The following is a 17,547-nucleotide window of genomic DNA, read 5'->3' as shown; positions in this document are numbered from 1 at the left end:
CTGTTGTGGCCATTGGAGAGTGAACCAGTGGATGAAAGATCCTCTCTCAGATGACCCAAGTCCCTGGGCCCCTGCACCCAAGTGTGAGACCTGGAAGAAGCTCCTGGCTCTGGATCGGCGCAGCTCCAGCCGTTGTGGCCAATTGGGGAGTGAACCAACGGATGGAAGACCAACCTCTCTGCTTCTCCTCTCTCTGTGTGTAATTCTGACTTTCAAATAAATAAATAAATCTTTTTTTTAAAAAAATGAAAGATCCTCTCTCTCTAGTTCTCTCTCTGTATCTTCCTCTTTGTCATGTTGCCTTTTAAACAATTTAAAAATCTTAAAATAAAAGGGACATCCATCACTTAAAATTTTTATCAGTTTGACGGTACATGGTAGAAACAACACATTATCAGTGTCAACTACTGGACTGCTCCTGTGTGTCCACTGCACATCCATGATTTTTTTTTTTTTTTTTTTTTTTTTGACAGGCAGAGTGGACAGTGAGAGAGACAGAGAGAAAGGTCTTCCTTTCGCCGTTGGTTCACCCTCCAATGGCCGCCGTGGCCGGCGCACCGCGCTGATCCGATGGCAGGAGCCAGGTACTTCTCCTGGTCTCCCATGGGGTGCAGGGCCCAAGCACTTGGGCCATCCTCCACTGCACTCCCTGGCCACAGCAGAGAGCTGGCCTGGAAGAGGGGCAACCGGGACAGAATCCGGCGCCCTGACCGGGACTAGAACCCGGTGTGCCGGCACCTCAAGGCAGAGGATTAGCCTAGTGAGCCGCGGCGCCGGCCATACATCCATGATATTAAATACATGGTCACATGTAATGGAGGTCACAAAAGTCCAGCAAGGTATTCTCAGATATCTCATTTTTCTGCTCTTTGTTGCTTTATTTCTTAATGACGTTTAGATCAAAGACAATTTCTCACAGACATCTCTGCAAAGGACTTTGGAGTTGGTTTCCTTGTGAAATTTTGAGGTAGCAAAGTTGACATCCTGCTTTTAACTCATCCTCACAAGAAAATAATTTCTAAATGAGACATTTTCATACACTCACAGACTGCAGGGAGGTAAGGGCCAGGCCCCAGGCGATGAGCACCGGCTCCTTGCAGCATGTCTATTTGCATCAGATTGTCCTCATGGATGCAACAGGCATATACAAACTGGAATGAAGCCGGGACACCCTAGCCCCCACAGTCTCATGTAGGATGCTTTCATTACGACACATTTGCTTATATGCCCCCTCCTCCCACCAGACTGGGTCCTACTGTTACAGGCTGGTTCTAAGATTTTTGCTCCCATTCCCAGGTCACTGCCTGCCACAGGAGTGAAGTGAGTCATAGTCCAACTGGTAATTGTGGAAGCAGGCTGAGGAGAGCCCTGCTCTGACAGTGAGACATCTCAACCCATACTTCTCTTACCAGAGGAGATGGCTCTGAGCTCCAGGGTCAACTCCCACAGGTAAGATTTTTTTAAAACCCAACTGAAAGTTTATACTGTACCCCTCAAACCAGCTGAAACTACTGCATGTATTTATACACACTTGCCTTGTGAGACAGTAACTGACACATTCTAAAATTACTTGCACACCTGCATGCTCATGAGGTTAAATTCAAAAAGGTGGCAGCTGCACGGAGACACTTTGCATGAATGCCATTATCATCCTCCCCCAGACCTGCTGGTCACAGCAAATGCACCACCTAGCAGAAAGGACAGAGCAGAGCAAAGCAGCACTCTGAAACCAGCAGAAGGAAGGTCAGTGACAGCACTCAAAAATATGCTAAGAAGACAGGCATTTGGTGCAACAGTTAAGACACTCTTGGGATGTCTGCATCCCGCATCAGAGTGCCTAGGTTCAAGTCCTGGCTCCAATTTCAATTCCAATTCCAGTTTCCAGCTAACGTGGATCCTGGGAGGGAGCAAGTGATGGCTCATAGACTTGAGCCCTTGCCACCCACATGGGAGACTAGCTATTGCACGCATCTGGGGAGTAAATCAACACATGGATATCGCTCTCTCGGCTTTTTAAATTAATAGAAATAAATAATTTTTTAAAATATGCTAAAACCCCTTGAAGACAAATCTTTTCTCTCTAAATGGCACTGAGTTGTTCAGTCCTAGGTTTTGCTGATCAAACCTCAAATGAATCAGATGAGGCCACTTATATACCCATACACCAAGGCCAGTTTTACCCTGTCAAATTTTGGCATAAGGTAATGACCAAACGGTATCTTACCTGTATGATAGGGAACGGGAGGTAGTTCATGTTGTTAACAAAGTACAGAAGGCTGTAGCTGTAGCCCATAAATGCTCCAGCCAACAGGAAGAAAAGATGATACTCATTTAAGCACATCTGTGTAGCAGGATGATCTAAGCTGGAAGCAAAAGTAAAGTTATTGATTCAACAGTCAGGGACATATATCACTGTTTTGGTTTCAACAGTTACTGAAGGCAAAGCTCTAAGTTGATCACTTAGGAATGGCCCAAATTCTAATAAAAAGGTTAATTTTAGGCAAGTATGAGCAGAATTTATTAAAAACCCATTTTGCACAAGCTTAAGAATCTGACCCTAAGGGCCAGCGTTGTGGTGTAGTGGATAAAGCCACCACGTACAACACGAGCATCCCTTACGGGTGCCAGTTCAAGTCCCAGCTGCTCCACTGCTGATCCAGTTCCCTGTTAATGTGCCTGGGAAAGGCAGGAGAAGATGGCTCGAGTGCTTGGGTCCCTGCCACTCACGTGGAAGACCTGAAAAAGCTCCTGGCTCCTGGCTCCCCGCTCAGTCCTGGACACCACAGGGGTGAAGCACCAGAGGGAAGATCTCTTTCTCTCTGTGTCTTACCCTCTCACTGTAACTCCTTCAAACAAATAAATAAAAGAATCTGACTCTAGCTCTGTCCCCTGGAAACCCAATATGGGTAAGAATGTCTACCGTAATCAGCAACGTCGCTTGAGAGTTGGACAACTGTATCTGGACTGAGCAAAGTCTATGTATTTGCATCTGGTAGAGATCCCCTAACTTTGGGCCTCTCCCTGTCTTAGCTCTTATAACAGCATTCCCTTCTGGGAACACTGGATGCTATGCTCATAAAGTTGCCATAAGAGATCCTGGATCCTGTAGGGCACAAAGCCTTTAAACAGGCAGCCCCACACCCGTCTCATGCAGACCTCTTTTCTTTGGAGCTGCTTTGCATCACCAGCAAGACAACTCTGATGGCTCTGGGACCTTGTAAACACTGCTTCAGGGGCTCCTGCTCAGAGGAGCTCAGGATGCTTCCCAGCTGACAATCTACGGTTTTAAGTCCTGAATATTTAGTTAAATCCAAGAGGATCCCCTGGTGGATGCTGCCTTAAGCCACTTCCCAATCAGTTCTGCCTGACAGTGCCTTTTAGTTGTTAGCGTAAGAACTTGTCTATTTGGTGAACATCAACTCTAAAACTCCCTTGACAGTTTCGTAAGACTATAAACTCTCAGTTGTCCGGGGGTGTAGAGTACCAACACATCATAATTCAGCAGGAGTCAATTTCTCATGAGTAAGTACAGGTTGTAGGACGGTCATATGTCCTACCACCATGAGAAGTCAGACTCCAGACTGACTGTTTTCTAGATTATGAGTTACAAAATGATGAAAGAGATTAGTTTTGCCAAAACCTCTGACTGAAACATCAGTAAATATATTAATAATTGGCATTAGGACAATGGTTAACACACCACTTGGGACACCTGTATCCCATATCAGAGTGAATGGTTCAAGTTCTGGCTACTCTGCTTCCAATCTAGCTTCCTGTTAATGTGTGCCCTGGGAGGTAGCAGATGATGGCTCAAGTATTTAAGGTCTTGCCACCCTCATGGTAGAACCAGACTGAGTTCCAGATCCTTGGCTTTGGCCTGGTCCAATCCTGTCACAGGGTCTGGGGAGTGAACCAATGGCTGGAAGAGCTCTCTCTTGCTGTCTTTCAAATAAAACAAATAGAAACAATTTATTTTATTTTTAATTTTTTTTTTTTTTTTTTGACAGGCAGAGTGGACACTGAGAGAGAAAGACAGAGAGAGAGGTCTTCCTTTGCCGTTGGTTCACCCTCCAATGGCTGCCGCAGATGGTGCATCGCGCTGATCCGAAGCCAGGAACCTGGTGCTTCTCCTGGACTCCCATGCGGGTGCAGGGCCCAAGGACTTGGGCCATCCTCCACTGCACTCCTGGGCCACAACAGAGAGCTGGCCTGGAAGAGGGGCAACCGGGACAGAATCCGACACCCCGACCGGGACTAGAACCCAGTGTGCTGGCACTGCAGGCTGAGGATTAGCCTACTGAGCCGCAGCGCTGGCCCAAACAATTTTTTAAAGATTTATTCATTTGGGCCGGCGCCGTGGCTCAACAGGCTAATCCTCTGCCTTGCAGCGCCGGCACACCGGGTTCTAGTCCCGGTCGGGGCGCCGAATTCTGTCCCGGTTGCCCCTCTTCCAGGCCAGCTCTCTGCTATGGCCTAGGAGTGCAGTGGAGGATGGCCCAAGTCCTTGGGCCCTGCACCCCATGGGAGACCAGGAAAAGCACCTGGCTCCTGGCTTCGGATCAGCACGGTGCACTGGCCGCGGCGGCCATTGGAGGGTGAACCAACGGCAAAAGACCTTTCTCTCTGTCTCTCTCTCTCTCACTGTCCACTCTGCTGGTAAAAAAATAAATAAATAAATAAAATAAAATAAAATAAAATTTATTCATTTATTTCAAAGTCAGCGTTACACAGAGAAAGGAGAGGCAGAGAGGTCTTCCATCCGCTGGTTCACTGCCCAGTTGGTTGCAATGGCTAGAGCAGAGCTGATCCGAAGCCAGGAGCCAGGAGCATCCTCTGGATCTTCCCACATGGGTGCAGGTGCCCACAAATAAATTTAAAAATTGTTTTTCAAATGGCTACTAATCCCTTTAAGAGCTTATAGCTTGTTGCTGCCTTCTGCTCCCTAGAACTTCACTGCCTCTCCATTGAAGAGAGGTGCAGGGGCTGGCACTGTGGTGTAGCAGGTAAGGCCGCCGCCTGCAGTGCCAGCATCCCATATGGGTACCGGTTCAAGTCCCAGCTGCTACACTTCCAATCCAGCTCTCTGCTATGGCCTGGAAAAGCAGTAGAGGATGGCTCATGTGCTTGGGCCCCTGCACCCACATGGGAGATCCAGAAGAAGCTCCTGGCTCCTGGCTTTGGATTGGCACAGCTAAAGCCATTGCGGCCATCTGGGGAGTGAACCAGCGGATGGAAGACCTCTCTCTCTCTGCCTCTGCCTCTCAAATAAATAAATACATCTTTAAAAATAAAAAAAAAAGAGAAGTGCAAAGAATTTAAGATTCATCAAGATGAACAGTTGACACTTCCCTACTAAGAGATGGCATTTATTATTTAATGTTTATCAACAGTACAATTTTCACTAAAGCAAACATATTGGGGGAAAAATTGTCTTATATGAGCATATTTCAGAAAGTTCATAGAAAAATGGAATAAAAAGCTACCTTTTTCTTGGTGTAAGAAAATTGAAATTCCGGGGCTGGTATTGGGGAGCAGCTGTGAGGCTACGCTGTGACTCCAGCATCCCACATGGTTCCAGCTCCTGCTGCTACACTTTCAATCCAGCTCCCTACTACGTGCCTGGGACCGCAGCAGATGATGACAGAAGTGCTTGGGTCTCTGCCATCCATGTGGGTGACTCAAATGGAGTTCTAGGCTCCTGGTGTCGGCCTGGCCCAACCCCAGCTGTTGCAGCCATTTGGGGAGTGAACCAGCGATGGAAGGTCTCTCTCTGTCTTCCTCTTTCTTTTTTTCTATAATTCTGCCTTTCAAATAAATTAAATAATCTTTAAAAAAATTAAGAGATGGAGTTGTGGCATAATGAGTAAGCCACTGCCTGCAACGCCAGCATCCCACATGAGCCGTTTAAAAAAAAAAAAATTGAAGCCCAGGCATAAGTTTTGCATAATATCCATTTTCCTATGAACCTTTTGCAGACTCCTTGTAGAACAATAGCTAAGGGTGCTGGCACTGTGGCGTAGCAGGTAAAGCCACCACTTACAGTCCCGCATCCTATATGGGCACCTGGCTGCTCCACTTCCGATCCAGCTCTCTGCTGTGGCCTGAGAAAGCAGAAGATGGCCCAAGCCCTTAGGCCGCTACACTGCGTGGGAGACCCGGAAGAAGCTCCTGGCTCCGGATCAGTACAGCTCTGGCCATTGCAGCCAATTGGGGAGTGAACCCAATGGAAGACCTCTCTCTCTCTCTGCCTCTCCTCTCTCTGTGTAACTCTGACTTTCAAGCAAAATAAATAAGTCTTAAAAAAAAATAGGGTCAAAAGAAAACTAAAATACAGGGGACAGTAGGGATCTTAAGACCACTCCAGTTTTTACTTTTTATTTTTATTTAGATTTCTATTTATTTTGAAAAGCAGAGTTTTACAGAGAGGGACAGACAGAAAGAGAGACCTTCCATCTGCTGGTTCACTCCCTAGGTGGCTGCAATGGTCAGTGCTGTGCCCAGCTGAAGCCAGGAGCTTCTTCCAGGTTTCCTACAAGGGTGGCAGGGGCCCATCTTCCACTGCTTTCCCAGGCATATTAGCAGGGAGCTGGGTCAGAAGTGGAGCAGCCGGGCCGGAACTGGCGTTTATAGGGGATGCCAGCACGGCAGACAGTAGCTTTACCCACTACACCACAATGCTGGCCCTCTTTTTTGTTTTTTAAAGTCAAAATATCAACTTGAAATTTGTATCAATGCCCTGTGCTAAAGAACTGTTTAAATGTCAACACTGTAAAAGCACTCTATTAAAAGCATTATAATTATTTAAAATTATTTTTTCCTTCTTTTCATACCACCCTTCCTTCACACTCCAAGCTGAATGCCACTTCATCTAAGGACACGTGTGGGTCCTCCCTGCTTTCTCATTTCCCAGAGCGTATCTGCACCTCTCACTTTCTTCTTCCTACTGCATCCATCCACATCCAGGTCTTGATTTCCCTTCTGTTCTCTCCAAGAGAGTCTAGGTTTGATTATTATAGTCTAGGTTTGATTCACTCTCACAAACCAAATATACCTCGCACAGCACCTGGCACACACAGCAGTTTTTTAAACTTGCTGAATTCGACAAACAGAAAACACCAAAAACATCTGAAATAGATAAACAAGCCCCTTCTTTAGAAGTCTGGAAACCAAAGGGTGTCCAGAAACTACTAACCTGCGTGGGTCACCTGGGGTTTAGAAGCTAGCAAGGCTCCTCAGGAAACGCATCTACTCTTACCTCTCAGTACTGGTGCAGGGAACCACGAGGAAACTGTACTGGCCCTTGGTGATGACGGCAGCACACCACGCCATCACCATTCCCATGGCCGCATGGACAAAGGAGTGCAGGAGCTGCTGAGGGTGAATGACCTTTCCTATCAGGGCCAGTCTGGAGCAGGGAACGGAAGGCACGACTGTAAGGAAAAAACAGGACTGTGCGTCACAACCCACGGCACGTGGAGTCAGAGGATCTGACCACACCTCTCCTCCCACACACACAGGGGAGGAAGGAATGCACACTGTGAAACACACTGCAGAGGCCGGCGCCGCGGCTCACTAGGCTAATCTTCCACCTGTGGCACCAGCACCCCGGGTTCTAGTCCTGGTCGGGGCACCGGATTCTGTCCCGGTTGCCCCTCTTCCAGTCCAGCTCTCTGCTGTGGCCTGGGGAAGCAGTGGAGGATGGCCCAAGTGCTTGAGCCCTGCACCCGCATGGGAGACCAGGAGGAAGCACACCTGGCTCCTGGCTTCGGATTGGCGCAGCGCACTGGCTGTGGCAACCATTTGAGGGGTGAACCAATGGAAGGAAGACCTTTCTCTCTGTCTCTCTCTCTCACTGTCTACCTCTGCCTGTCAAAAAAAAAAAAAAAAAAAAAATACTAAGTTACCAAAATTAGAGAAGATCAATAACAGACATACACAAACAAGAAAAGCCAAAACATCTAGGGATGAAACCCAAAGACAGTACAACTAACATTTTTCATTTTTCTTTTTTTTTAAATTTTTTTATTATTTTTTTATTTTTTGACAGGCAGAGTGGACAGTGAGAGAGAGAGACAAAGAAAAAGGTCTTCCTTTGCCGTTGGTTCACCCTCCAATGGCCGCCGCAGCCGGTGCACCACGCTGATCTGAAGGCAGGAGCCAGGTACTTATCCTGGTCTCCCATGGGATGCAGGACCCAAGGACTTGGGCCATCCTCCACTGCACTCCCTGGCCACAGCAGAGAGCTGGCCTGGAAGAGGGGCAACCGGGACAGAATCCAGTGCCCCGACCAGGACTAGAACCCGGTGTGCCGGTGCCGCAAGATGGAGGATTAGCCTACTGAGCCGCAGCGCCGGCCACATTTTTCATTTTTCACTAAAATTCCCTGGTGCACACACTGGTACTCTCTGAAGCACCACAACAGAACAGATAGTAACTGAAGAAAGATGGCAGGTGAAGCTGCTTCTTGCAATGCTGCCACCCGTATCAGAGAGCTGGTTCCAGTCCCAGCTCCTTTGCTTCTGATCCAGCTCCCTACTAGTGCGCCTGGGAAGTGCTTGGGCCCCTGCATCCTGCAGGGAGACCTGAATGGAATTTCTGGCTCCTGGTTTGATGGGCCCAGACGTGGCCCTTGCAGTCATTTAGGAGTGGACTAGCAGAAAGAAGATCTGTCACTTGCCCTTTGTCTCTCTGTCAGTCTGTCTTTCAAATAGATAAATAAATCTTTAAAAGAAAGCGGAAGAAAGAGCTGGCTGCTGCCCTCCAGCAAGCTGACTTTGTCAGCATCTGAAACAGTCAGCATGCAATGCACCTGTGACAAACTAAAACAGGTGATCACTAACACTTCTCTGACAATCCAAGGCAGGTGTGAATGGATGAGAGGTGAGGGACGCTCACCTGGCCAGGGTGTCCCTTCCCTACTGTGCAGGTGTTCTTTCATCCACACAGAGAAGAGCTGGAGCACAGGGTGTGTGGGGAAGCGGCTGCTGTCACCTCTCGCTCTCCACCCGACGTGCCCACCAGGCACACGGACTGTGCACTTGACTTACAGGTCTCTGAATATACTAAACCCCTCTTGTCACTAACCCTCTCTGTATGCTATTCCTTCTCTCTCAAGAACATTTTCCTTCTTTAACACAACTGCTCCCCTGAAGGCTTGGTTTAATCATCATCTCTCGAAAAGCTCCCGGCTGGCTAAGTGGTACTCCTATCCACTCCCACTCAGTGTACTGCAATCAAACATGCTAATGTCTGCTGTCTGTCTCCCAGTAACTGTGATGCCCTGGAGAAAGCTGGGACATACCACTGTTCTCTTCTCCACTCACAATGTCAAGCACACAGAAAATGCATACAGAATGTTACTGAAGGAATGAGCCAGTGACTCATGACTTGTGGAATCTACACAGAGGATGCAGGTACATGCAGAGGGGGAAAGAGCACATGCTCCAAGATGGAGAAAGAGGGGCCAGTGCTGTGGCATAGCTGGTAAAGCTGCCACTCGCAACACCGGCATCCCTTACGGGCACCGCTGCTCCACTTCCAAGCCAGCTCCCTCTAAAGGGCTGGGAAAAGCAGCAGCAGGTGGACCACATGTTTGAGCCTGTACCACTCATGTGGGAGACCCAGATGAAGCGCCTAACTTTGGCGTGTCCCAACCCCGGCCATTGTGGCCACCTGGGAAATGAACAGGCAGATGGAAGATCTCTCTACATGTCTGTCTCTGTCTCTCTCTCTCCCCACCCTCTCCAACTTTTTCAAATAAAGAAATAAATCTCTAAAAATAGTTGGAGAAAGAGACCCAACCACCTCTAGTGAGGGAGCAGGAAAGCAAAGGAAAAGGAAATGCACTGTAGCATGCCCAGCTAGGGTCTGAAATGCTGTACCTGGTTTCACAAGGGAGTACCAAAGAGCTAAAAGGAAGAATGAAGTTATGGCCAGAGAACAAGTGGCAGAAAGCCTTGTTATTCTGCCTTAAGGACAGACTCGGGAATCTGAAAAGGCAGGAAGAGTAGAAGAGAAACTGAGTATAACAAGCGCCACAATCTAACAGGTGATTCTCCTGAGACAAAACGTAGTGCTCTAAAGATTTTGTGACAGTCATAGAATGACAGGCTTTTATATTTGAAATTAAATCACCTGGTCTAGATCTGCTACCCTGTAAAAGAATTCTTTTTATAATACATTGGCTAAATCACAGCGTTAACACTAGCTGTGCTGTGGCACAGTAGTAATCCTCCGCCTGCGGCGCCTGCATCCCATATGGGCGCCGGTTCTAGTTCTGGCTGCTCCTCCTCCAATCAGCTCTCTGCTACAGCCTGGGAAAGCAGTAGAGGATAGCCCAGGCGCTTGGGCCCCTGCACCCACATGGGAGACACAGAGGTAGCGCCTGGCTCCTGGCTTCAGATCAGCCCAGCTCCAGCCATTGCTACCATTTGAGGAGTGAACCAACAATGGAAGACCTTTCTCTCTGCCTCTCTCTCTCTCACTGTCTGTAAATCTACCTCTCAAATAAATAAATAAAATCTTAAAAAAAAAAAAAAAAGACACTAGCCAAGAATTATTTCAAGGTTTGCATTTGTTTTCCTGTGGTAATGGACACGTTAATGAGATTTCTCATCTGAACCAGTTTTCAGTGCACAGCTGGGTGGCACTGAGTACACTCCCAGTGCTGTACACCATCCCCACCACTCATCTCCAACTCTTCCATCTCCCCCAGTGACACACTGCCCATAAACAACACCCAGTGCCTGGAACCACCCTCCTACTTTCTGTCTGATTTTGACTATTCTAGGTAGCCCTATATAATATTTTTCCTGAAAGTTTTAAATTTAACAAGAGAAACTAGCACCCGAATGAATTTTAAGGTATATCATTCAAAGGATATGATTTTGTGCACTTTTCAATTTTGACACAAAACACAGCCTGTTACACTTGTCCACATATAAAATGCATGAAGTCTGCCCTTAGTAAAATATATTCATATTCTTAACATGGTTAACACGGGAAACTCACCTGTGTAGAACTCCACATTGAAAACACTTATGATTATGATTACCACTGACAGCAATAGGAGGTAAAAGATTATATAGGAACTGTAGAGATCACTGAAGGAATCTGAAACACAGGAGAGATGGGTTAGTGACGTTTATTCAGTCTCAACGTCCTGTTCAACATATTGCAATGTAAGGGTTCTTGAACAGCAAGGATAACTTTAACATTAAAATTATCTTTTCTTGGGCCGGTGCCGCAGCTCACTAGGCTAATCCTCCGCCTGCGGTGCTGGCACCCCAGGTTCTAGTCCCAGTTGGGGCACCGGATTCTTTCCCGGTTGCCCCTCTTCCAGTCCAGCTCTCTGCTGTGGCCCGGGAGTGCAGTGGAGGATGGCCCAAGTGCTTGGGCCCTGCACCTGCATGGGAGACCAGGAGGAAGCACCTGGCTCCTGGCTTCGGATCGGCGCAGTGCCGGACATAGCGCCCATTTGGGGGATGAACCAACAGAAGGAAGACCTTTCTCTCTGTCTGTCTGTCTCTGTCTAACTCTGCCTGTCAAAAAAATAAAAAATAATTTTAAAAAATTATCTTTTCTTGAAGATTCTAAATGTACCTTGCAGACAGGTTCATTGGAAAAACTCAAGAATCACAAATTATTATTTGAACTTAGCTTTGTGTACTTTAAAATTACAGTAGAATTTCTTTTAAATGCTACAGACATTAACATCAGATAAAATACTACCATGTGTAAACACTTCATCATGCAAAAAAGAGACACAATGTTCAACAGCAAACCAACAGTTTCTCCCTAAAATGCAAATGATACTTTTCAGATCTCTTAATAAACCCAATTAGCTCCTACAGCTAAAGTCAAAGTAACATCTTTGGAAACAGCAGAATCCATAAATCATCTGAACAAACCACGTCTCTGTGAATACTAACACAGTCACATTGTGGAGTAGTCCAACAACTGACACTCCATTTCAAAGTTCAACCTATGTATATAGTATGCCTAAAAACCTAAACAAGAGAAATAAAATGGGATATACACTTGCTGAGTAGACTAAGACTTAGTAACAAGACCAATTATTTTTAAAAGAACCAGGACTGGGGCTAGTGTTGTGGTGTAGTGGGTCAAGCCACCACCTGCAATGCCAGCATACTTACGGGCACCAGTGTGAGACCTGGCTGCTCTACTTCCCATTCAGCTCCCTGATAATGCACCTGGGGAAACAGCAGAAGATGGCCCAAGAGCTCGGGTCCCTGCACCCACATGGGAGATCTAGAACAAGTGCTGGGCCCCTGGCTTCAGCCTAGTACAGCCCAGGCCATTGTGGCCATCTGGGGAGTGAACCAGCATATGGAGGCCCTCTCTTTCTCTGCCTTTCAAATAAATAAAAAATAAATTTTTAGAGAATAAATAAATAAAAGCACAGCAGCATTCCATATGGCAGTCCTAGATAATGCACTTCTGATCCAGCTCCCTGGGAAGGCAGTGGAGTTTGGCCCCAAGTATTTGGGCCTCTGCCACACATGTGGGAGGTATGGATGGAATGCTGCTGGCTCCTGGCATCAACCTGTCCCAACCCTGGCCACTGCCACCTTTTGGGGAGTGAACCAGTGGATGAAAGATCCCCCCCCACCCCCGTCACTCTGCCTTGCAAATAAGTAAAAATAAGACTTAAAAAACAAAGAATGAATGATGGTAACTCTTCAAAAATAACCTAATTCTCTCTGCATTCCAAATAAAGTGAAAAATAAATAGAGTCATAGGGAGCACAACAGGCTGTGTGTGTGTATGTGTGTGTGTACACATACATACGGACATGTATTTAGCGTGGTGCCCAGCACAGACAGGCAATAATTGGTAACTATTATTAATTAGCATAAAACAAGTTATATTTTAATGAGTTTAGAAATATTTGTCTCCAAAAAATTTTTTAGCAATTTTAAATCTCAAGAATATAGCACTTATCTTCCTTAATTTCTTCATCTTTAATTAATTAATTAGAGAGGCAGAGACAGATTAGAGAGCTCTTATCTGCTGGCTTATTCCCCCAGTGCCTGCCACGGTTGAGACTGGGCAGAGGCTTTAGCTGGGAGCCAGGAACTCAGTCTGACAGGTTTACTAACCTACACAATAAAAGATGGTTTATGTTATGCTAAAATGGCTTAAAATTATCTCAATGCGGATACTCTGATGTATCAATATGGGCAATCATTAGCACTACATTATTGGAAACATAATGTGGTTCTAAAGTTGAGAAGGAGGTCTTAGGAATGGTTTCACCAAATTGGCGAGCACTTACCAGACAGCCATTGTACAGGATGGAATAAATCAATGCTGCTGAAGATGATAAACACCGTGGTGCAGACGGGTAGAAGCAGCACCGACCAAACAATGCTTGAAATGATCCTCCAGCCCAAAATCTGCAATTACACAAAGCAGCCCCTCAGTCAAGAAGCCAGTTAAATTATTTGTTATGCAAATCCTACCTTTTCATATAGGATGCTAATGCTGATCACCAGTATTTATACCCAAATCCCTTGTAATCAAATCTTGCACTAGGCTGGGAGTCAGTCACAGCACACTTTGGGGCTGGGGTGAAACTGTCTTTCTTAGTTGACAGCAACTAAGTCTAATTTATAGTTACATTAATATCTAAAGGCTGTGGGGCTGGCGCTGTGGCAGGTAAAGCCACCGCCTGCAGTGCCAGTATCCCATATGGGCGCCAGTTGGAGTCCCGGCTGCTCCACTTCCAATCCAGCTCTCTGCTATGGCCTGAGAGAGCAGTAAGAGATAGCCCAAGTCCTTGAGTCCCTGCATCCGCGTGGGAGACCCAGAAGAAGCTCCTGGCTTCGGATCGGTGCAGCTCCAGAAGTTGCGGCCAATTGGGGAGTGAACCAGCAGATGGAAGATCTCTCTCTCTCTCTCTCTGCCTTTCCTTTCTCTGTGTAACTCTGACTTTCAAATAAATAAATAAATCTTAAAAAAAATATCCAAAGGCTGTATACACTTTATGGGACCCATATGCATTTTACATCTACAATTTATTACAATTATTTGAGACACTCTCTTGCACTAAGCAACTAGTGCATTTTAACAATGTATTCATTCACATCTGAATCCCCAGTGCCTACAACATAGGAGGCAGAAGACTGTCAGTGAATACAAGGAGGGATATGGGGGAGGGGGAGGGGTTTCAGCATGAAAGTCAAAACCACATGTGTGTTCTGGAAGGTACAACGGCTTTGTGTTTATTGGTGCAGGGCCGGCCAGAGCAGCCAAGTGACAGAGCAGTCAGGAGGCACCCATGAGCACCGCCCAAGCCAAAGGCTACGGACAGTGTCCACACAAAGGCAGGGGCGATGGGAAAGGGAAAAGTAACGGGTTGCAACCGCCGTGCAGGGGGACAAGCTACAGGGCTTTGTGATCGAGGACCTGGGTGATTATAATAGCACAGAAGAGCTTTCAGCTAGGAGTACAGAGCGGACGGCGGTGCACTGGGTAGAAGCACCACTCCTACAGGGGGTCTCGCTCCCGCTTCTCTCTGCTCCCCGCGGATCAGATGCAGCACCCATGATTCAACAACTTCAACGAGGCAGCAGCTCCGAGCTCAATCCCAAGGCAGACCCCCAACTCGACCTGCCTTGCTTACTTGGGTCCCCAACCCCAGCCTCTGATGAAGGCCGCACTCCCCCCAATTTTGGACACTCTTCCTCACTTCTTACCCCACAGAATCAACAACTTAGTTATTCTGCACCTGCTGGACCCACTACCGAGGCATCCAAACTCCACTCCCCGCCTCAATTTCCATGCAGGTCGCCCATCCCAGCCATAAGCGGCTTCCACTCGCGCTGTTCCCCCACCCAGTCCCGTCATCTGCCCCTCAAGGGGTCCCCTCTCCACGCGCTCGCCCCACGCCACTCTGGGACTGCCCACTCCCGCCAGAGCGCACGCGCGACCGCGGCCCACCAGCGCCGCCCGATCCTCGCAGCGCGCGCCACAGAGCGCCGTACTCACGCGCCACAGGATGTCCCGCGACCCGCCGGCCAGGGGCCCACTCATGGCCGTGACCATGGAGATGGCGGCCCCTACTCCAAGCAGTGCGGCAGACAGAGTGCCCGCCCGCCACCGCAGTTCAAAGGGGGGAAGGCCCCAGAAGGACCCTTTTGGGGATGCCTCAAACGCTGCCTGAGCAAAGCCGGGCACAAGCCCTGAGCCATCCCTCTGGGACTTCGTCTGGACAGGCTCGACGGGCCAGAACGGCCCCGAATTCACGTCATCCGAACGGGGCTGTGACTCCAGGAAACGGCCTCTGGAATCCAAAAAGTCCCTGCGAAGCAGGGACCTGCGGGGCGCCAGAACAAGGGGGCGGCCCTGCATGCTGGGAATTGTAGTCTCGACGGCTCTCTGGGGCCCAGGGTTGGGAGCGTTGCATTCTGGAACTCGCAGTTCCAAACAGCGGCATGCTGGGAGTGGAAGTCGTCTGGGTCGTGCCATGAGGCATTTTGGGAATCGTAGTCTTTTATAAAACCCGGTCGTCGTGCTGATTGATCTAAACCCTGCATCTAAACCCCTGATCTAAAATGTTCTAGCAAAAACACTTACCTTCATTTCTCCCGGTTACTTTATCAGCTGCCTAAAAGTGAACTCGAAGCATGTTTTGGCCCGCTCACGATATGTCTTCAGCGATTTCTATTGAAATCTTATCTCCCTCAAAATTTTGCCTTTGGTTTCTCGGGATCTGGTTTCTAGCTCCAGCGCTGCCACCTACTCCGTGGAACACCCGGATCCTCTCCGAGCTTCTAGTTCTTCATCTTTAAAATAATTATATAGGCAAAGATAGCATCCTAATAGTGTCCTGAGGCTGTAAATACATGCTGTACAAATATTGGTTATCATCGATTCCTGCCCGTAGGGAGAAAGGCTTTTTACCAATCCCAATGCCTCTTAATGAACTCTTCTCTCTGATTGCGTTAGGTCAGTGAGAACCTCGGGCGAATGCTGCTAACACCTTTTGTACTCAGGTACAGTCCACGCTCATCCCCTAGAACGCCAGCCACAGCCTCGGTGGGAACTCACAGGCTGGTGAGAGACACGGGATCACAGATGCTGCTCTGTAATGGTCGCCAATAACGACTTAATGAGTCGCTCTAAGATTACATCACATTCACGTGTGAAGCTATGTTGGCCGCACTGAAGAGCAAACGGAGACCGCAGCTGCTGGGTTAAGTCGCGGCCCAAGGCTGCCTTTCCCAGCCCCCCTTGCGGCTAGGGGTGGCCAGTGAGCGAGTGCAGGCAGGTGGAACATAAAGCACCGCCTGGGAGCGTGCAGAAACCCCTTCAGAAGGGAGCTGGCGCGGGATCCTTGCCTCTTTTCAATCCCTTGCCCCACGCAGCTGCCTGGGGTTTGGAAGTGTTGGGTGGCGCTCTAGCAGCATTGTCAGACCACGGGAAGATGAAGTACTGAGCTTATCGGAGACCTGAGGAGTGAGGCAACCACACCGGTCCTGGGCTGCCTGCTTTACCTCCTGGCGTCTCTTACACAAGAGAGAGACAATTATTTATTGTTTAAGCTACTTTTATTTCTGTAGCACTTAACACAATGTTAAATCATTTGGCGGTGATATATGTTAACTTCTTATTGTCTGACTTCCCATTTGTCAGCAGAGTTCAGGAGGGCAGGGACTTGTCCATCTTGTCTATCATTGTTACCAAAGTGCCCATCATGTTAGTAAGCAGCCCAAGGATGTCTGATTAATAAGCAAACTAATGAGTGGAAGAAATTAACTGTACCAGACAATGTCTATCCGGGACAATAACCTTTGCTATCTGAATCAAAGGTTTACTGTGAGGAATTAATACTAAGTGTGTTGGAAGGGCTGAGGGAGCACAGGGAGGAAGGATGGGGTCGTGGCAGCAAGCAAGGAGCACGGCGTAACTGCTCACAGGTCAGGTCAGGTCAGGTCAGGACGCTACCACGACCCTGCTCAGCGCAGGGCCACCGAGCAGGGCCACAGCGGCCGGCACCCTGTGCTGCTGCAACTGCCACGCGTGCCCACGATGCTGCCGCTGCTCCCTGAGCTCCAGCTTCCATGTCAATGAAGAGAGAAACATCCGGCAGGGCGCTGTATTAGAGGACTTATCAGGCACAGAACACGGGCTTTGGAGCCAGATAAACACGGGTGGGAATAGCTCCTCTGTCGGCAGCTGTAGGGTCATCAGAAAGTCACTTGATGAGCACATCTAAGAGAATGATTTTAAAAACCCCCTTAGGGCCTGGTGCTGCAGCACAGCTGCCTAGGATGCCAACATCCCATATATGCGCTGGTTCCTGTCCTGGCGGCTCCACTTCTGACCCAGCTTCCTGCTAATGCGCCTGAGAAAGCAGCAGAAGACGGCCCCCATGCTTAGGCCCCTGCCACCCACAGTAGGTGGGAAACCCAGATGGAGTTCCAGGCTCCTAGCTTCCCATAACCATTACAGCCATTTGGGGAGTAAGCCAGCGGATGGAAGCTCTCTCTGTCTCTAACCTTGCCTTTCAAATAAAAAAAA

The 17,547-nt window shown here is 48.1% G+C and overlaps 1 protein-coding gene across 4 annotated transcripts in view; it reads right to left on the bottom strand.

Annotated features, from left to right (window-relative positions):
* NDC1 (NDC1 transmembrane nucleoporin) overlaps positions 1-15,730 on the bottom strand; it is a 63,056-nt gene extending 47,326 nt beyond the window's left edge. Inside the window, exons 1-6 of one of the 4 annotated variants that reach the window (XM_089300594.1) lie at positions 15,013-15,312; positions 13,298-13,418; positions 12,156-12,212; positions 11,011-11,112; positions 7,256-7,430; positions 2,225-2,363 (exon numbers count right to left, since the gene is read on the bottom strand). In XM_089300594.1, the coding sequence (XP_089156720.1) occupies positions 2,225-2,363; positions 7,256-7,430; positions 11,011-11,112; positions 12,156-12,192 (453 nt within the window). In that variant the 5' untranslated portion in view covers positions 12,193-12,212; positions 13,298-13,418; positions 15,013-15,312. Of the gene's footprint in view, positions 1-2,224; positions 2,364-7,255; positions 7,431-11,010; positions 11,113-12,155; positions 12,213-13,297; positions 13,419-15,012; positions 15,394-15,600 lie in introns of those variants that run through there. The other 3 variants (XM_089300593.1, XM_089300595.1, XM_089300596.1) reach the window with 3 other exon arrangements.
* Positions 15,731-17,547: the final 1,817 nt, after the last annotated feature.

Source organism: Oryctolagus cuniculus, chromosome 7, assembly GCF_051225735.1.
Source record: "Oryctolagus cuniculus isolate XC-2025 breed Fujian yellow rabbit chromosome 7, ASM5122573v1, whole genome shotgun sequence".
Taxonomy (NCBI): Eukaryota; Metazoa; Chordata; class Mammalia; order Lagomorpha; family Leporidae; genus Oryctolagus; species Oryctolagus cuniculus.
The sequence above is the reverse complement of the archived record's forward strand: the minus strand, read 5'-3'. Positions and strand labels throughout refer to the sequence as shown.